The sequence below is a fragment of the Mustelus asterias genome, chromosome 24 (genome assembly GCF_964213995.1).
Source record: "Mustelus asterias chromosome 24, sMusAst1.hap1.1, whole genome shotgun sequence".
Taxonomy (NCBI): domain Eukaryota; kingdom Metazoa; phylum Chordata; class Chondrichthyes; order Carcharhiniformes; family Triakidae; genus Mustelus; species Mustelus asterias.
This window is the reverse complement of record NC_135824.1, coordinates 36,326,709-36,348,516: the sequence shown is the minus strand read 5'-3', so window position 1 is coordinate 36,348,516 and position 21,808 is coordinate 36,326,709. Positions and strand designations below refer to the sequence as shown.

General features: G+C 41.2%; 1 protein-coding gene across 4 annotated transcripts in view; it reads left to right on the top strand.

Moving 5' to 3' along the window:
* Positions 1-21,808, top strand: part of abhd17c (abhydrolase domain containing 17C, depalmitoylase) — a 79,481-nt gene that overhangs the window by 22,303 nt on the left and 35,370 nt on the right. The window contains exon 2 of one of the 4 annotated variants that reach the window (XM_078241554.1): positions 9,398-9,477. The exons of 2 other annotated variants lie outside the window; for them this stretch is intronic. In XM_078241554.1, coding sequence (XP_078097680.1) covers positions 9,398-9,410 — 13 coding nt within the window. In that variant the 3' untranslated portion in view covers positions 9,411-9,477. Of the gene's footprint in view, positions 1-7,296; positions 7,477-9,397; positions 9,478-21,808 lie in introns of those variants that run through there. One more of the 4 variants, XM_078241553.1, reaches the window with a different exon arrangement.

The following is a 21,808-nucleotide window of genomic DNA, read 5'->3' as shown; positions in this document are numbered from 1 at the left end:
AGACATGGGACAGAATTTTCCAGTCCTGCCCGCCATGGGAATTGTAACGGGTGGGACACGACCAATGCAAAGGTCCATTGACCTTGAGCTTGATTTTCCTGTCTTGGATGAACACAGCCAGAAAATTCCACCCATGGTGTTCTGGACCAGTACATTGAGGAACCAACTAGAGAACAGACCAACCTTGACTGGGTATTGTGTAATGAGAAAGGAATGATTGGCAATCTAATTGTGCGAGGCCCCTTGGGGAAGAGCAACCATAATATGATAGAATTCTTCATCAAGAGGGAGAGTGACGTAGCTGATTCAACATAGTTGATTCTGGGACTAGAGTCCCGAATCTAACTAAAACTACAATGGTATGAGGTGCGGGTTGGCTATGATGGATTGAGGAATTTTACTTAAAGGGATGACAGTGGATAGGCAATGGCAAACGTTCAAGAGTCCATGAGTGAACTGCAACAATTGTTCATTCCTGTCTAGCACAAAAATAAAATGGGAACGGTGGCCAAACCATGGCTTACAAGGGAAATTAGAGATAGTATTAGATTCAAGGAAGAGACATACAAATTGGCCAGAAAAAACAGCAGACCTGAGGAATGGGAGCAGTTTAGGATTCAGTAAAGGGAGGTCCAAGGAATTGATTGAGAAGAGGAAAAAAGAGTATGAGAGTAAGCATGTGTGGAACATAAAAACTGACTGTAAAATCGTCTATAGGTAAGTAAAGAGAAAAAGATTGATAAAGACAGATGTAGGTCTCTTGCAGTCAGAAACAAGAATTTATAAGGGGACCAAAAACCAAATGCATACTTTGGTTCTGTCTTTACAAAGGAGGACACAAATAGCGTACAGAAATGTTGGGGAGTACAGGGTTTAGTGAGAGGGAGGAACTAAAGGAAATCTGTATTAGTAGGGAAATGGTGTTGGGGAAATTGATGGGATTGAAGCCAATTAAATTTCCAGGGCCTGATAATCTACATCCCAGAGTACTTAAGGAAGTGGCCCTGGAAATAGTGAATGCATTGGTTGTCATCTTCCAAAAGTCTATAGAGTCTGGAACAGCTCCTATAGAATGTAACCCCACTATTTAAAAAGGGAGGTAGAGAAAACAGGGAATTATAGACCAGCCTGACGTATATAGTGGGAAAAATGCTAGAGTCCATTATAAAAGATTTAGTAGCAGAGTACGAAAACAGTGACAGGATGGGACAGAGTCAGCATGGATTTACAAAAGAGAAATCATGTTTGACAAATTACTGGAATTCTTTGAGGATGTGATTAATAGAGTTGATAAGGGGAAGCCAGTGGATGTGGCTGATTTGGATTTTCAGAAGGCTTTTGACAAAGTTCCACAAATGTTAGCATGTAAAATTGGATTGGAGGTAGTGTATTGAAATGATTAGAAAACTGGTTGGCAGACAGGAAACAAAGTTGGAATAAATGGGTCTTTCTCCAAGTGGTCGGCAATGACTAGTGGGGTGCTGCAGAGATCAGTGCTAGGACCCCAGTTGTTTATAACGTATATTAATTTAGATGAGGGAACTAAATGTAATATCCCCAGGTTTGCAGATGACGCAAAGCTGGTTGGGAGAGTGAGCTGTGAGGAAGATGCAGAGATGCTTTCGTGTGATTTGGACAAGTTGAGTGAGTGGACAAATGCATGGCAAATGCAGTATCATGTGAATAAATGTGAGGTTATTTCCTTTGGTAGCAAAAACAGAAGGGCAGAAGGCAGGTTGAGAGGCGAATGTGCAATGAGACCTGAGTGTTCTTGGTACACCAGTCACTGAAAGTAAGCATGCAGGTACAGCATACAGTAAAGAAGGCAAATGGCATGTTGGACTTCATAAAGAGAGGATCTGACTACAGAAGCAGGGATGTCTTATGGCAGTTATGATGTGGAGATGCCGGCGTTGGACTGGGGTGAACACAGTAAGAGTTTTAACAACACCAGGTTAAAATCCAACAGGTTTATTTGGTAGCAAACACCATTAGCTTTCGGAGCGCTGCTCCTTTGTCAGATGGAGTGGAAATGTGCAGTGGCAGTTATACAGGACCTTAGTGAGATCACACCTGGAATATTATGTGTAATTTTGGTGGTCTTAACTGAAGAAGCGTGTTCTTGCTTATGAACACGGTGTAGTGAAGGTTTACCAGACTGATTGCTGGGATGGTGGGACTATTTATTAGGAGAGTATGAGTTGGTTAGGATTATATTTGCTAGAGTTTAGAAGAATGAGGGGAGACCTCATAGAAACCTATAAAATTCTAGCAGGACTAGACAGGGTGATGTAGGAAGGATGTTCCCTGTGGCAGGGGAGTCTAGAACTAGGGATCACAGTCTGAGGATATGGGGTAGACTATTTGGGACTCAGATGAGGAGAAATTTCTTCACCCAGAGAGTGATGAGCCTGTGGAACTCTCTACCACAGAAAGCAGTTGAGGCCAAAACATTGTATGTTTTCAAGAAGGGGTTAGATATAGCTCATGGGGCAAAAGAGGTCAAAGGATATGGGGGGAAAGTGGGAACAGGTTACTGAGTTGGATGATTGTAATGAATGGTGGAGCTGGCTTGAAGGCCTCAATGGCCAATCCTGTTCCTATTTTCTGTGTTTCCATGTAGAATGTTTAGAAGCTTGTGCTCTTTAGCAAGTTATGTTGGAGAATCAGCTTATTTAAGAAATTTACTCTGGCTGTGTGTATTATGAAGTGTTTTCACCTTGGAAACATACACAAATTTCTCAATTTCTTTATGAAAATTGGCAGTTGTCTTTCCTGACATTAAATGGTTGCTGCACTTTTCCTTCATTATCTATAAAGCAGTGCGGGCCATCCTGAGATTGTGAAGGGGCCATATAAATACAAGGTCTTTTCAAAATAATGTAAAGTGAAGAGCATTTATTTAGTGACTATGCTGGTGTCCTTGCTCCAAATTTGATTTTTTTCTAAGAATGATGATCTGTGAAAATACACAAAATGAAGTGAACTTTTTTTCTCCCATTTTGTGTTGAGCATACCTTGTACAGAAATTCAAGATAGGTCTATTCTTGTGATCAACCTCTGGGTACATCTTTTCATAATATAAATTCAAAATAACATTTCAGTTTTCTTTGGAATCGGCCACACATATTTCCCCTTTTTTTTCCTATCAGGAACTCGTATAGTAAATAGCCGCTTTGCCGTACAGGCCGTGAGTATTGCTAAAAAGAGAGACGTGCTGTCAAAACTTTTTTGTCCCGCGCTGATCAGGACTGATGTAAGAATGCCAAAGTTCAAGGGGAACCGCAACTTGCACTGCATGAGAAAGGGGCGTTGTTTGATTGGTAAAGTTAAAGTTTATTTATTAGTCGCAAGTAAGGCTTACATTAACAATGATTGTTGTGCCATGGAGAATGTGCCAGGGAACTATTGATCCCCCATGCTTTTTCATGAGAAAGAAAAGGTGCAGCGCCTGGGCATGTCCCTTTTGCTTGCAGAGGACAGGTCTCTGCGTATGAACATATGTAGCTATAAGCAAGCATAAATTAACCACATTTGAATAGTCTAAAATGGTTGTTGGTGTAATTCTTAACACACTGTAGATATTCAGCAAGATCATATGTAATATTAGACATTATGTTCTGTGTTTTGTAAGTATAGTCAGTACTCAGTAAGATATCATAGAGAAGAAGATCCCTGTGATATGATGATTTGTACTACTCTGGTAGTAAGAGACAACTTGTCTCACTTAGGATTCTCAACCAATTCTGACCTAAAAGGTAAGGACTCATTCTCTTTAATCAAGTCAGAGAGTATATTAAGTATCATAAAGAAATACAAAGTTAATTACAATGACAATGGATATGCAGTGAGGTTCTGCTCTGACAGTTTCTTCTTCCCAGCTCCCTGGGGGAAACTGTCTTTTTTCCTCACTTCTGTTGACCACAGTCTGATTGTCAACAATGTGCCAACAATGTCTCTTAGCCCCTCTCTTTCCCCACCTTGCCATGCCATATTAGGCCATTGATTTTCCTGGCTAATATGATTGGATCAGTTTGACATCATTGGTAGTCCATGGACTCCCTACATCCCAATACCCTTGCAGGCGTTTCCTGTTTTTCCAAAGGTTCTAAGATTCACATTTCAGTTAATAGTTCAACAACTTCTATTCTGCAGTTTCACGTTCATCTTTTCCTCTATTTTCTGCAAACAAATGCGAAAGTCTTAAGGTAACCATCATCTCTGTTCCATTGTTATTACACAAAGGTTTTTAACAAAGTATAATTGTTTGAAAAACAATTTCATAATAAAATAAGCATTAACTCAGAGAATTCAATACATCAGTGCACATGTTTAGTTAATTTGATTTGTTTAACTGTTTTATCTATTACAAGCATAAAATATATTATAGTCTGCTGCCCCTGCAATGACCTGCTGCATAACTTCCCCATGGTGTACTATATGTGGTTTTCCATACACATGTTCCAACTTTGACAAATTGACAGTTTTCAGTGAAGCCATCTTGCTTAGCAGTCCAATCTCGATATTAAGTTTTCTTAAGAATGTAGCCAAATTATTATAATAGACAACCCATAAAAAAAACTGAACGCAACAACTCTGCTTATTGAAGATAGCCAAAGGGACATGTTGTTTGATGTGCTTTGTCAGTTGTTGGGGTGTACAGCCTGTGTACTTGACATTGTATCAGTACTGAAATTCATATACCACATTATTTATTTATGCATTAGGCAGAAGGTCTTTTGGGCTTGACGGCAGTATCATGTTAGCGGAAAATACCACTTGTATTGCTACTGCATAATAGCGGTGTGAACCCTTGCTTTTCTAGAGTAATTTGAGGTAAACGGTACACTTTTCAGGACCGAAAGTGGCAGTCATGGGCTCATTTGTTAGTGTGTGATACACAGCGAGTGATGCTCTGATCCATTGTCTAGCATGGTAGCTTTGCATCCTATTTTGGTGTGGAGATGCCGGCGTTGGACTGGGGTAAACACAGTAAGAAGTCCCACAACACCAGGTTAAAGTCCAACAGGTTTATTTGGTAGCAAAAGCCACAAGCTTTCGGAGCGCTTGCTGCTCCTTCGTCAGGTGAGTGGGAGTTCTGTTCACAAACAGGGCACATAAAGACACACACTCAATTTACAAAATAATGGTTGGAATGCGAGTCTTTACAGGTAATCAAGTCTCAAAGGTACAGACAATGTGAGTGGAGAGAGCAGTAAGCACAGGTTAAAGAGATGTGTATTGTCTCCAGACAGGACAGTTTGTGAGATTTTGCAAGCCCAGGCAAGTCATGGGGGTTACAGATAGTGTGACGTGAACCCAAGATCCCGGTTGAGGCCGTCCTCATGTGTGCAGAACTTGGCTATCAGTCTCTGCTTAGCGACTCTGTGCTGTCGTGTGTCGTGAAGGCCGCCTTGGAGAACGCTTACCCAAAGATCAGAGGCCGAATGCCCGTGACTGCTGAAGTGTTCCCCAACAGGAAGAGAACAGTCTTGCCTGGTGATTGTCAAGCGGTGTTCATTCATCCGCTGTCGTAGCGTCTGTATGGTCTCCCCAATGTACCATGCCTCAGGACATCCTTTCCTGCAGCGTATCAGGTAGGCAACGTTGGCCGAGTTGCAAGAGTATGTACCATGTACCTGGTGGATGTTAGTCTATTTTGTTATCCTATTTTGGTGTCAGGCCTACACAGTGAACAAATGGCCCAATTTACATGATTGCCGATAAGGCCAATTGCAGCGCAGAAAGCTGTAGGAATCCTAACACGCATGTTCAGCAGTGAAAGTAGGCTTGTAGTAGACAACAGTAGAGGATCCATTAGCAGATTTCTCAACTGCCACACTGAGGAAAGGGAACTTGTTAGAGTGCAATGTTTCAAAGGTGATTTTGAGCACTTGATGAGGTGCATTGTGTGTAAGGAAATTCAAATATAGCAAATGTACCTGTATCAGAAATAATGCAAGAGATAGGAGATTATAACTGCAACCTGAAGACAGTTCTGTTTAATGGATAATGTGAGTAGAGTTGGGCCTTTCTTTTTCTCTGCATTTGAGTCAAACTGGTCAGTTCTGTATAAAATGAAGCATTGTTGCAAATGAGGGTGGCATTATTGAATAATTTTAAAAATGGAATGTCATAATTTTAAGTGCTGTGAGCCTGCTTTGATTTGATGCCTGGCTCAGATTATTACTGGCTAATACCGATTTGTAATGCATGACCTTCAGAATTAGTACTGGTAATATTAGATTGGTTAAATTACCATAATTGAACCACTCTGACGTAGCTTTTACTCCCAAGCAGTATTTAGGGAATATTCTGTTTTTGGAAAATCTACTGTTTTTCCAAATTGGAGCATAAGACTATATCTCTCGATTTCTGTTTCCTCATTTAATGGAAATGTGAGCACTTGCAGCAGTTGTTAATGGCAGCTGTTAAACATTAATAAGTCTTCTGAGAGCATAGTATACTGTTCCCTATAACTATTCAGCATTATAGCAATCCTTTATTCTGTGTATAATAGCTGTTGTAAATTGTCATTTTTCAGTCATTGAGCTTGATGTCTGACGACACGTTTTACATTGGACAACTTTTAGATCCTTGTATCCAGGGCTGAGGTTCGGTTGTTGATGACTGTTTCGATCCAGATTCCATAGACAGGCAAATTTGACAAAAGCCATATGTTTTGTTCATTTTCAGACATCAGTGTAGAAAGATTTAATAAAACCTGAAAAGAATAGATGCAAAATTTAAGAGAACGGAACCTCATACTGTATAAAATTGTAATAATAATCATGTACAGGGGGATGGATTCAGGCCTAGTCAAAGTGGAGATTAAAGAAATAAATTGAATTTAGACTTTACAGCACAAGTAGAGATGGAACATTGTTATCAGGATATTACATCCATCAGTAAAAGCAGATAATGTTAACAGATTAACTTGTGTTTCCACCTCTACTTCATACGGTTTCCTCCCACAGTCCGAAAGACATGCTGGTTAGGTGCATTGGCCATACTAAATTCTCCCTCAGTGTGCCCAAACAGGTGCTGGAGTGTGGTGTCTAGGGGATTTTCACAGTAACTTCACTGCAGTGATAATGTAAGCTTACTTGTGACACTAATAAAAAATAAAATAAACTTTATAACTTTAAACTTTACCTGGAGTCTTCCAAGGGTTCATCCTAGGCCTATCTGCTTTTACTGGTAGATGTGATAGATATCCTGATAACAATGTTCCATCTCTAATTAGTGCTGTATAGACTAAATTTAATTTATTTCTTTTGTCTCCACTTTGACTAGACCTGAATTCATCCTCCTGTACATGATTATTTTTACATGTGGCTTCTTGCAACATTAGCAACAGCTATGAGGGCAACATCTGTATGAATACTGAAAAGTTCCAGCTTTATCACTGTTGGCTTGTGACTGCATGTGTAATCGTTACAGTTCTTGTCCATCCGTCCATCCATCCAATCTTGGGTGAGTTGCAACTAAACCTTAAATTGGAACCATCGCCTTTGACTCTCAGCACAAGTTCCTTTCATTTGTCATCTACTCTTTTCCCGAAACGTTGGCTCTATTCTCTCCCATTGATGCTGTCAGACCTGTTTGCTGAGATTTTCCCGCGTTTTCTGTTTTTGTTGTGATCGTGAATAGTAAGTTGGTTATCATCCATTTTGCAGGATGATGTCATTACAAAAACCATTCATTAATATATTGCAATGAAATTCACATGTTAAGTTAACAAATGGAGAAAGATGCAGGAACTAGTGATAGATGGTTGATCTCATGAACCCATGTGATCTTCTCATATATTCCTTAATGGGAAGGGACTGCACATTGTTAAAAGATCTACATGAGCTAAGAATATAAAAAGGTAGATTGGGACTATTACAATATATAAAACTACAGTAGTCAGACAAAAGGCAGTCTTATAAGTTGTAAAGGAGATTTTAGACAGTTTTTGTATACTGAATGATAAGCACAATGGAAAACACTTCCAAATAGTGAAGGAAAAGCTCTGTAATCATTTAAGAAGCAGTTAGGTGCCAGGATGAAGGGACTATTTTTCCCGGATGGTTAAGGTCTAATGGATTTAAATATATTTCTTATATCTATTGATGTTGTGGATCATATAGAAATGAATACTGTTCTGAATCTAGTACAGCAATTCGTTCGGTAGGATAGATCCAAACAAGCTACATGCTTTTAGTTCCAGGATTGTTATCCATTGAAATAGAGCAATTTTCAGCCTTGTGGTATTATTTCACGAGTTACATGAGGCTCCTACTTGCAATCTCTGAATTGGATTGATGTTTGAAGGGTATTGTTAAGGCTGGTCAGAGGGGTTGCAGCCTTTGTATCTTATCAAATTTCACACTAACAGTTTTACATACTTTATTCTGTCTTCCTTCTGTCATCCTCTAGGAGTAAAGTGAGCAGGTTCTTTCCACATTTGTTCTTCTATCCAACTTTTGCCTGTGGCAGCATTTCTCAGCAGCTAACTGAACTTCGTACTATTCAGTGGTATTAAATTTAGGTGAATGGATTGAGCAGTTGCTTGTGTACATGCTGCTGTGTGGTTGAAACATTGAAAAGGCTTGGAAACTCCTATACATACACCCCTTTAAAGTTGCATTAAATGTGATAAATGTTTTAAGTTCTTTACAATCTTTTAATTATTGATTAGCATTAACTTCTGTAGGCGATTGATGCAGATTTTTTTCTTTTCACTGGATGATTTTAGCATCTTAAGCCTGTTTGTTTGCTGCAAAAGTAAATGTATATTACGTCCAGGCCTGGACTTTAATTGGTATTCTATTTTTTTTTGGAGTGTGGTCACTATTAGTTGGAAAATGCAGCAATCAGTATTTGCACAGCAAGGCTCCACAAGTAGCAAATGGGATGATTGGCCAGATTGCCTGTTTTTGGTAGAGTTGCTTGAGAGAGGATTGTTGGCCCAGACACCAAAACAGTTCTTTGCTCCCCTTCAGATATAGTCATGAGATCTTTCACATTCAGCAGAGCAGGTAGATAGGGCCTTGATTTACAATCTCCTCCAAAATACAACACCTTCAATAATATAACGTTCCTTCAGCTCTGCTTTGAAGTGCCAGCCTAAGTTATGTGATGAAGTCCACAATAAATCTTGCTGCATAGCTTTTTGCATTTAGGTGAGAGTCACCACTGAGCCAGTTGATGCAGCTTGATTTGATTTCTATTTGATTTACTTTAGCACTTTTTCTACTGTTTTCAACACTGCTTGATGTTGTGTGCTGGAGGTCTTGACCCTTCATCTTCAATGAAGAAACAAAATCAAACCGTGAAATTGGGCTTTTATTTAGTAGTTTTGAATTGTTAATGGCTTTGGTTGTTGATTTGTCATCTGAATCTCTTCTAGCATTGACACCTAGGTGCTCAACTAGGCTTCACCAGTTGAATTAAGGACGGCTCAGTGTAGCTTCGCACTCTTTCAGCAGGGTAAGTTCACAACTAAATATAGTTATCAAGTAGTGTATTGTAAGAATCTGCAAATCTGTTGCAGCTTCCCTACACTAAACCCACAAGCCTAGTTTACCAGGAAAGATAAAAAATATTATTGGAATGAATAGACTGAAAGAGAACTGGTGAGTTTCTTTGTGCTAGGTTTTTCTATCCTGATGTAGGACAGGCCCCACCCATGTTGGGCAGGACCAATTCGGGATTTCCAGCACCCCCATTCCCATCATCAGCAGTTTTGAAGTGCGCATGGTAAGAGGAAGCTCATGTGCCCACACGCAGTCTCGACCTTGCCGGCTCCATGTGGAGGTGGGCATTTCAGACTCCATGCTATTCAATTGTGGCGGGTTGACTTCTGAAGATGACATGGTTCACACCAGCTCAGAGGTGTCATGAACTATGTGGAAACTATGTTCTGTATTCAGGACCATTTTGATAGGCAAGTTCAAAAAGTGTTGCCAATGTCACATAATGAAATATTGTAAGATAAGGTATATGTTTTTAATATAGTAATTAATGATTGGGCTTTGATATTAACTGGTAAGTGGCCATTAAAGTGACCAGAATTTTGATAATGAAGAAGTCTTTAGATACATTAATGATTAGAGTACATTATCCACTGGATAAAGTGCTTGTCTGCATTGAACAATATTGAAATTCAGACTTGACTGTGCTTTAACGTTTTAATTTAACTTCAAATCAGCCATCTGCTTCACTGCTTCAAAGCTTTGACAGATGGCTGAACTTTTGGCTAATTCAAATGAGTTAATATATTAATCTCTGGCAGTGTTGTTGATACAGTTATGCAATGGAATCACATTATGAATGCTTGGGTGAGCTCCAATCCCACCAATTAATTCAATTTAGCAGAGTTGTTGATCAGCTCTCAAGGGGACTGTGCATTTGGTAGTTTTGACAGTTTGATGACCTCTTAATTGGATAAATAAGTGTTTTTTGAATGACTTTGTTTATCTTGACAGATTTGAGGTTTTAATAGGATTATGATTTTTCCGAGTGCATTTTGAAGTACTGTTTGTTTATTTTGACAACTTGATGAGCATCTCAAAGACTTCCCAGTGTTATTATAGGGCTTGTAAGTTCTGTACATAGTGGATACTGGGTGAGGGAGTATGGAAGGGTTATAGGGATAAGGATGCATGGAGGAAATAAAAGGGGATTCAAATTAGAAGGGGGAAGAGGGAGTAGGGGGCAATAGTGGGATAAAGGTTAGGGGACTTGTATTCATCTACCAAACTGGGCTGATGTTCCAGCAAATGGAGGTAGGCCTTTTAGATCACATCTGCCCACCACCATTTCTTCTTCGGGCCTGTTTCTGAAGGTGGCAGACTCTCTTCCTCTCCACCCACACGTCCATGAAGATAACATGGGTGGTCACTGATAGGCCGGAGGTGAGATCTCAATGTTAGTGTATGACCTGACTCCCAATTCCATCCAAGATAAAAATATAATTCCACATATCCAAGTGAGAAGTCTCACAACACCAGGTTAAAGTCTAACATTTTATCCAGGTTAAAGACTCATCAGGTGTCCAATGCTGACATCTCCACAACATGGATATCCAAGTCATAGTTACTCAATGATCAGCAGATTCGCATAAGTTAAACTACGTCTATCGACGAAAATCATGTCTCACGAATTTGATTGAGTTTTTTGAAGGGGTAACCAAGGAGGTAGATGAGGGCAGTGCAGTTGATGTTGTCTACGTGGACTTTAGCAAGGCCGTTGACAAGGTCCTGCATGGTAGGTTGTTGCATAAGGTTAAATCTTACGGGATCCAGGATGAGGTAGCCAATTGGATACAAAACTGACTTTTATTTGATTTGATTTATTATTGTCACATGTATTAACATTCAGTGAAAAGTATTGTTTCTTGTGTGCTATACAGACAAACATACTGTTCATAGAGAAGGAAACAAGAGAGTGCAGAATGTAGTGTTACTGTCATAGCTAGGGTGTAGAGAAAGATCAACTTAATGCAAGGTACGTCCATTCAAAAGTCTGATGGCAGCAGGGAAGAAGCTGTTCTTGAGTCGGTTGGTACGTGACCTCAGACTTTTGTATCTTTTTCCCGAAGAAAAAAGGTGGAAGAGAGAATATCCGGGGTGCGTGGGGTCCTTAATTATGCTGGCTGCTTTGCCGAGACAGCGGGAAGTGTAGACAGAGTCAATGGATGGGAGGCTGGTTTGCGTGATGGATTGGGCTACATTCACGATGACAAAAGACAGAGGGTGGTTGCAGAGGGTTGTTTTTCAAACTGGAGGCCTGTGACCAGCAGTGTGCCTCGGGGATTGGTGCTGGGTCCACTGTTATTTGTCATTTATATTAATGATTTGGGTGAGAATTTAGGAGGCATGGTTAATAAGTTTGCAGATGACACCAAGATTGGTGGCATAGTGGACAGTGAAGAAGGTTACCTAGGATTGCTCTGGGATTTTGATCAATTGGGCCAGTGGGCTGATGAATGGCAGATGGAGTTTAATTTAGATAAATGCGAGGTGATGTATTTTGGTAGATCGAATCTGGGCATGACTTACTCAGTTAATGGTAGGGCATTGGGGAGAGCTCTAGAACAAAGAAACCTAGGGGTAAATGTTCATAGCTCCTTGAAAGTGGAGTCACAGGTGGATAGAGTGGTGAAGAAAGCATTCGGCATGCTTGGTTTCATTGGTCAGAACATTGAATGCAGGAGTTGGGACGTCTTGTTGAAGTTGTACAAGGCCACTCTTGGAATACTGTGTACAGTTCTGGTCACCCTATTATAGAAAGGATATTATTAAACTAGAAAGAGTGCAGAAAAGATTTACTGGGATGCTACCGGGACTTGATGGTTTGAGTTATAAGGAGAGGCTGGATAGACTGGGACCTTTTTCTTTGGAGCATAGAAGGGGTAATCTTATAGAGATCTATAAAATAATGAGGGGCATAGATAAGCCAGATAGTCAATATCTTTTCCCAAAGATAGGGGAGTCTAAAACTAGAGGGCATAGGTTCAAGATGAGAGGGGAGAGATACAAAAGGGTCCAGAGGGGCAATTTATTTCACACCCAGGGTGGTGAGTGTCTGGAACAAGCTGCCAGAGATAGTAGTAGAGGCGGGTACAATTTTGTCTTTTAAAAAGCATTTAGACAGTTACATGGGTAAGATGGATATAGAGGGATATGGGCCAAACACAGGCAATTAGGACTGGCTTAGTGGGTTAAAAAAAACGGGTGGCATGGACAAGTTGGGCTGAAGGGCCTGTTTCCATGCTGTAAACCTCCATGACTTTATGACACTTACTTCGTAAAACAATCTTCTTTGCCTGGAACAGGATTTCTGGCCTGGAATCATTTTGAGTTTTTATTTCACTTGAACTTAAAAATTACGTTGTTCAGATGAAGTTACATGATGTCCTATAGTATTTATCTATGTGTGATAAAGGTGCAGCACCATCCATTCATTTGTATATACTAGCCCTTTGGCGCTTCCTGATAGGATGACATAGGTGGTATTGTCTCAGGCTTTAAAATGCCTTTGGAGCAAATGACATACTGGAATTTTGGAAATTATTGAACAGCATTGGCCGGTATGAAGTTACACTATCTGCAGAAGTTACACTATCTGCATGGTAGATACAAACTAAACTTACTGCTGACATTGAGTCTTGCCCATTTTAGTCAAGTGCCCCTTATTAATGTGACAATAGTTAGTTACTGCCGATCAATCCCTGATATTGAAAATGAACCATCTAGTGTGACGTCATCTTCCTTCATGTTTTAGTTGTGTCCTCTCCAACACTTACTTTCCCACTTAGCTTGGCATCATCAGCCAACTTTTGATATATTATTCTGTCTCTTCATCTGAGTCATTAATTTTTTAAAAATTCATTTGTGGGACATGGGCATCACTGTCTGGCCAGCATTTATTGTTCATCCCTAGTTGCCCTTGTTCAGAGGGCAGCTGAGTGTCAACCTCATTGCTGTGGCTCTGGTGTCAAATGTAGGCCAGACCAGGCAAGGAAGGCAGACTTCCTTCCCTAAAGGACATTTGGTGAACCAAATGGATTTTTCCCACAATTGACAATGGTTTCATGGTTATCAGATTCTTAATTCCAGATATTTTTTATTGAATTCAAATTCCAATATCTGCCGTGGCAGGATTCGAACCCGAGAACATTAGCTGAGTTTCTAGATTAATAGTCTAACGATAATACCACTGGGCCATCAGCTCCCCACCAATTATAAATAGCTGAGGCCCCAACACTGATTCTTGCAGCACTCCACAATTCACTGCCTGCCAACTTGAAAAACTTAACTTGAAAACTTAACTTGAAAAAACACACTTATACCCACTCTGTGCTTTCTGTCTGTTAACCAATCCTCTATCCATGCTAAAATATTATCCCCCACCTCAATGGGCCCCTACCTTCCCTATGAACCTTTTGTGTGGCACCTTATTAAATGCCTTTTTGAAATCCAGGTATATTATATCTACTGGCTTCCCTTTATCTACACTACTAGTTATATCCTCAAAATTCTCTAATACACTTGTCAAACAGGATTTCCTTTCAGTAAAACTGAGGTTTTGTTTTTCAATGGAATGCATTTTTGTTGAACTGCTTTTGTTAAATGTTTCCCAATGTTCAATTACCTCCATACTTTTTAGTCTGTTATCCAATTTACCTTCATCAGTTCTCCCTTTTTACCTATTAATTGACTTTGCTTAAGTTTAAGATTCTTGTTTGCAATTGGATAATGTCAACTTTCAAACTTGGCATTCAGTGATATCACTAATTCCCGGTGGATCTTTTACTGCGATATTACTAATTAACCGCGCTTCATTACACAATGCTGGATCTAATATAGCCTATCCCTTGTCGGTTCCCCAACCATGAAAGGAAGTGCTTGATATTCATTCTCAGACAGCTGGTAGATTATCTGCACACCAATAAATGTTGCAAAATCTGTTGGAATTTGGTGAATGCTTTAAGAAAGCTGGATGAGGCTTCAAGAAACTGTCACAAAAGCATTCTATAAACTTATCTTCTAGACCACTCTTTGTGGTCCCAGTTAATTCAAAGATTAAGCCCCCCACCCCTTACACTGCAGCAATTATTACATTTCTTTTTTCTGGTTTAATGCTCTGTCTAAACGAATAACTACTCTCACCAGTGTTTTCTGAAGCTTGTTATTGCATCCATGATGATCTTGACTTTGTGAGGCCAGATGCACTCTCTCACTATTGTCCTTCCATCATCTTTTAAAGTCAGGGTGACCCATCCTCCTTTGCTATTCTGTCTGCCTTTCTAAAATATTGTGTATCGCAGAATATTTATTTCCCATCCTTAATCATCTTTTACCCATGCCTTTAATGGCAATTAAATCTAAATCATTTATCACTATTTGTGCCACTAGTTTCTCTACCTTATTGCAGATGTTTATGCATTAAGGTTAAGAACCTTTACTTTCATTTTTTTTTACTTCTTTTACCTGCAAAGTCCTTATTTGTAAATTTACAATCCTTGTTAAACTCTCTGTCTCTTCCTGTCCAACTCTGCTTGTCTTTACCCACATTTTTATATTGTTCTGATGTCTCAACCTTTCTCATTGAATTCTTAAATCTCCCTTCACCCAAATTAATTCCCCCCCCCTTAAAGCCCTGCCTCTCCGCAGCCCGAGATGTGCAATTGGCCAGGACACTGGTCCCGGCCTGGATCAAATGGAGTTCTTCCCAATGGATTAGTTCACTGTCCCTCAGTTTTGATGCCAGTGGTCATGAATTGAAACACCTTCTTCCCACACCACTATTTGAGCCATGTGTTTAATTCACTGATCTGCTTTACTCTATGTCAATTGGTACGTGGCTCAGGTAACAATCCAGAGATGAATACCATTGATATTCTGCATCTTAATTTGGTTCTTCAAAATTCTCTTTGTGGAACATCATTCCTGATTCTACTTATGTTGTTGGTTCCCATGTGGACCATGACAACTGGATCTTCCCCCTCCCACTTCATGTTCCCCCGCAGCCACAAGGAAATGTCTTTAACCCAGACAATGCAACCTTCTGAGCACCCTGTCAGAGCTGCAGAGTAAGAAGTCTAACAATACCAGGTTAAAGTCCAACAGGTTTATTTGGTAGCAAAAGCCACGAGCTTTCGGAACAGGCTGTCCCTTCATCAGGTGGGTGGGAGTTCTGATTACAAACAAGGCACAAAGACACAAACTCAATTTACATGAATAATGATTGGAATGCGAGTCTTTACAGCTAATCAAATCTTAAAGGTACAGACAATGTGAGTGGAGGGAGCATTAAGCACAGGTTAAAGAGATGTGTATTGTCTCCAGACAGGACAGCTAGTGAGATTTTGCACGTCCAGGCAGGTTGTGGGGATTACAGATAGTGTGACATGAACCCAATATCCCGGTTGAGGCCATCCTCATGTGTGCGGATCCTGGCTATCAGTCTCTGCTCAGCGACTCTGCGCTGTCGTGTAGGCCACCTTGGAGAACGCTTACCCGGAGATCAGAGGCTGAATGCCCATGACCGCTGAAGTGCTCCCCAACAGGAAGAGAACATTCCTGCCTGGTGATTGTCGAGCAGTGTTCATTCATCCGTTGTCGTAGCGTCTGCATGGTTTCCCCAATGTACCATGCCTTGGGACATCCTTTCCTGCAGCGTAACAGGTCCTGTTTACAATCTTTTGTCCTGTTACGCTGCAGGAAAGGATGTCCCGAGGCATGGTACATTGGGGAAACCATGCAGACGCTACAACAATGGATGAATGAACACCGCTCGACAATCACCAGGCAGAAGTGTTCTCTTCCTGTTGGGGAGCACTTCAGCGATCATGGGCATTCGGCCTCTGATCTCCGGGTAAGCGTTCTCCAAGGCGGTCTTCACGACACACGACAGCGCAGAGTCGCTGAGCAGAGACAGATAGCCAGGTTCCGCACACATGAGGACGGCCTCAACCGGGATATTGGGTTCATGTTGCACTATCTGTAACCCCCACAACCTGCCTGGATGCGCAAAATCTCACTAGCTGTCCTGTCTGGAGACAATACACATCTCTAACCTGTGCTTAATGCTCCCTCCACTCACATTGTCTGTACCTTTAAGACTTGATTAGCTGTAAAGACTCACATTCCAATCATTATTCATGTAAATTGAGTTTGTGTCTTTGTGCCTTGTTTGTAATCAGAACTCCCACCCACCTGACGAAAGGACAGCCTGTTCCGAAAGCTTGTGGCTTTTGCTACCAAATAAACCTGTTGGACTTTAACCTGGTGTTGTGAGACTTCTTACTGTGTTTACCCCAGTCCAATGCCGGCATCTCCACATCAGAGCTGCAGAGAGCAGTTTCTATTCCCCCGACTATACTGTCTCCTATCACTACCTCATTCCTCATTGCTTCACCCACTTGAATAGCCATGGTCAGTGTGCTCATCTGCCCTGCAGTCCTCCTCATTCATACATAGCAAGCATCTCAGACCTTTCATGAAAGTCAGGGACCAAAGCTCCTCTATTACTATCAGTACACTTGATCAATAGTCAAGGACAGGAGGGTTGTAGCTGTGAGTCACGTAGGTATGAGGACCGTTGACCAACTCAAGTTCTGCCTAATCTAAGGAGTGTGACTGCTTCCTGGAACAAAGTTTACAGATAATTCCCCTTTCCTGATGCCCTACAATGTTCACAACTCGGACTCCAGCTCAGCAGCCCAGTGCCTGGACTGCAGGCACTGTAGATCCAGGATTACAATGCATTCCACAGATTCCCACATGCCGCAGGCTTGATTTTGTGCAATTCCGAATGCTTTCGAGTGAAGCATGCCTTTTCCATTTGTACAAAATGGTGGCCAGTGATGGCACTCCTGCATGAACTAAGTAGTATTGTCCAAGATTTAGCTGATAAAATGATAAAAGATCTCTTTGGTGGGGAAGAATTTTTCAAATCCTAATGCTGCATTTTGACAGACGGTTCTGTAATTTTCAGTTGTCATTTTTGACAACAGTAGTGGAAAATACTGAAAGGAAATATAATTATCTCATTGTCTGCCAATCTGGAGAGTATTAACATTTGGCTGCTTGAATGCTTCAGCGGCAGCTTTCACTTCAAAAGTAAAAACATCCTTGTAACCTACTGTTCCTTGATGTATATTTCATTTTTAATACGTATTGTAGATAGCCGTGTAAAATCGATTTTGTGACTTTCATGACTCTTGGCCTAAATTAACTTAATTTTTCATGTACATTGTTTAATGGTTGACCCGAATTTTTCAGGGATCAAACAGTCTTGTGATTAATGATTACTGACCTGTAATTACTCCTGATCATTACTTTAAAGACACCTTTACACACAAGTACCTGTAGATTTTCCCTCTGCCAATTCTAGTGGCAATCTCCCAGCCAATCGATCATGATGACTTAAAGAAAGAATAACAGGTACCCAGCTAAATTTAAACTGGAGACAAAAAAAGGCAGAATGGGTTAACGAGCATCCACACAATGGTTATGTTATCGTCTGCAGAGCCAATGGACTTTATGCCCTCAGAAAAGCAATGGTAGATGATATTTCAGAATTCAAGGCCAATACCAGGTGATGCACAAGATTCACAAAAAGGCACAATTTAGTACTCCATCAGAAAACACAGCTTTTTCGCGATGTCCGTCACCTGAATGTGACAAAATAATCAATTTCCACTGTTTTGTCGACCCATATTGAAAGAAGAGTACATTGGCTCGCATTGGAAATATGGATGAAACACCGATGAACTTCTAAATGCCAGCAAGCAAAACCGTTGCCAAGATTGGTGAAAAAAGCGTCCTAAAAGACGCCTGGCCACGACAAGACGTTAGTCAATGGTAGTTCCATCTTGTATGGTGGATGGCACAAAATTAAAAGCTGATGGTAATATTCAAGCACAAAATTGCCCCAAATAGAAATTTCAGAAAGACTGTTGTCCATGGGCGGCACGGTAGCACAGTGGTTAGCACTGCTGCTTCACAGCTCCAGGGACCTGGGTTCGATTCCCGGCTTGGGTCACTGTCTGTGTGGAATTTGCACATTCTCCTCGTGTCTGCGTGGGTTTCCTCCGTGTGCTCCGGTTTCCTCCCACAGTCCAAAGATGTGCAGGTTAGGTTGATTGGCCATGCTGAAATTGCCCCTTAGTGTCCTGAGATGCGTAGGTTAGAGGGGTTAGCGGGTAAATATGTAGGGATATGGGGGTAGGGCTTGGGTGGGATTGTGGTCGGTGCAGACTCGATGGGCCAAATGGCCTCTTTCTGCACTGTAGGGTTTCTATGATTCTATGATGTCCATGAGAAAGGCTAGATGGATGAATATGGTTGCAAGGAATGGATCAAAGTCTGGAATTTGAGACCAGGAGCACGATACAAAGAAAAATGTTAGTTCATCTGGGACATGTTCAAATCCCATCTTGTCAATGTTGTCTGTGATTTGAGATCAGCCATCACTAGTGTGGAAGTTATTCAGGCAATCTTGTTGTTCAGCCCTTGACCGTGGAATGTAAAATCTTGGCCTTGATCCCAATATTATCAAAAAAATAAGTTAAAGTTATTTAAAAATAATATTATTTTGTACAACTTTAACGATTTGTGTTTTTATAAGTCTGTCATCAGGGAGAACTCCTGCTTGGTATAGTGGTTAGCACTGCTGCCTCAGTGTCAGGGATCCAGTTCGATTCAGGCTGTTGGTGATCTGGACACCTAAAACCGCGGTGTTAGGTATAGTGGAGGAGTGGACTAGGTTACCCCGGAGGGAACAGTCTCTGCAGAATGCTGACAGACGGAGTGATGGGAAGATGTGTTTGATGGTGGCATCACGCTGGAGTTGGCGAAAATGGGGGAGGATTATGCTTTGCATGCGGAGGCTGGTGGGGTGAAATGTGAGAATAAGGGGGACTCTATCCTTGTTCTGGAAGGGAGGGGAGGGGGTGAGGGCCGTGGCACGGGAGATGGACTGCACACTGTTGAGGGCCCTGTCGACAATTGTAGATGGGAATCCATGGTTGAGGAAAAAGGAACACATCTTAGAAGCACCACTTTGGAAAGTGGTATCATCAGAACAAATGCGATGGAGGTGAAAGAGCTGAGAGAAAGGGATGGAGTCCTTACAGGATGTTGGGTGTGAAGAGCTGTAGTCCAGATAGCTGTGGGAGTCTGGGCTTGTAATGGATATCGATAAATAGTCTGTTGCTGGAAATGGAGACAGAAAGGCCAAGGAAGGGAAGGGAAGTGTCTGAGATGGACCAAGTGAAGGCGATGGAGGGGTGGAAACTGGAATCGAAGTTGATGAATTTTTCGAGATCTGGACGAGAGCATGAAGCAGCACCAAAATAGTCATCGATGTACCGGTAAAGGAGTTGTGGGAGGGGACCTGGGTAGGGTTGGAACAAGGAATGTTCCATATACCCCATAAAAAGACAAGCGTAGCTAGGACCCATGCGGGTACCCATTGCTACTCCTTTGGTTTGGAGAAAGTGGGATGAGTTAAAGGAGAAGTTGTTGAGAGATAGAACAAATTCAGCCAGGCGGAGGAGAATGGTGATGGATGGGAATTGTTCAGGCCTGTTGTCAAGAAAGAAGCGAAGAGCTCTCAGGCAATCCTGGTGTAGGATGTAGAGAGATTGCACATCCATGATGAATAGGAGGCGGTTAGGGTCTGCAAACTGGAAGCTGTCAATATGACGCAGGGCATCAGAGGAATCCTGGATGTAGGTGGGGAGGGAATCAAGGTAAGAAAAAATAGGTTCAGTGGGGCAGGAGCATACTGACACAATGGGCCTGCCGGGACGGTCCTTTTTGTGGATTTTGGGAAGTAGGTGGAAGTGGGCTGTCCGGGGTTGGAAGACTGAGGTTGAAAGCTGTGAGGGGAAGGCATTGGAGGAAATGAGGTCGGTGACGGTGTTGGAGATAATGGCTTGATGTTCAGTAGTGTGGTCATGGTCCAGGGGAGGTAGGAAGAAGTACCTGAGAGCTGGCGCTCAGCCTCTGCGAGGTAGCCTGAAACCAAAAGAGAAAATGCTGGAAAATTTCAGCAGGTCAGCCGGATGACCTCTTTAGCACTGTAGGGATTCTATGGTCATGATTGGCCATATTATTCCACAAATAATCATCTTATGTGTCATCAAATGCATTGGCTATCCCAAATTTCTCTCCACACATAGGCAAACTAATCATGTCACTTGCCATAATATATCGCATATACTTGTGTAAAAGTAGAATTTTTTAAAGCAATTTTTAAGCCTGACGTCAGGTGGTCAACTTTTGCATGGATAATATTTTTGAGGTATCACCATTCCACAAGCAAATAAGCTTTGTATTGCTGAATGCATTTGATATTCCACACATTTTAGATTATTTTTGGAGATTGGGATGGCACAAACAGTCTCTGATAGTCCACAGCTCTGCGATAGGGAAAGGATGGATTTCACACTCTGTAAAATGTTACCCAAGTAAAAATCAACACTTCCCTCAACCTTTTGACTAGGAATTTAGTCCTGGAAACCCAACTCTTCCACATGTAAGTATGATAATTATATTGAGGGACTTTATCTGAAATAGGCTGGGATATTCTGAGTGTACAGGGCAGAGACGGACAAGAGTTTCAAAAGTACATTCAGGAAAATTTCTACAGTCTGCTTCCAGTCTAATAAGAAAGGAGACTTTATTAAAATTGGAATAAGGTAGGCCAATAACTTTAAAAAAAAGATCAACTGTTAGGAGAATATTTAGGGGACAGTGATTGCGATATATGGAAAGGTACAAAGAACAATATAGAGTAAGAATAATTAATTGGGGAAAGCCAACTTCAATGGGATAAGAATGGGTCTGGACCGAATGAATATGAGTCAAAGGTTGGCAGAAAAATGGTAAATGAACAAAGGCGCACAATTGAGCCCAATCAGCAGCAAGCATGGGAGAGACACTGCCTGTGATTGGAGGGGCAGCTCTTTGCGCATTCTTTCACTTCCACATATGGGAGTGACTTTTCCTTCGTTTGTCATCCCCATCATTGATTTTCCACGGACTTCTTCGGGACTTTTGAGGTAAATTTGTCCTTTGCCCCTGTGTTTTTTGAACCCCAGTACCCTCTACTATTATTTAATAAATTTTCTGGCACTTTCATGATTGTTAAGTTGATTATATCCAAGTATATTTACGTACAGGTTGCTGAGAATCAGTTAATGGAACAACACAAAAGAAGGATATACAGCCCATCATGATTGAGCAAACTCTTTCGCACAGCTATTTGGATAGTTCCATTCCCTGTTCCTTCCTCAGAGACC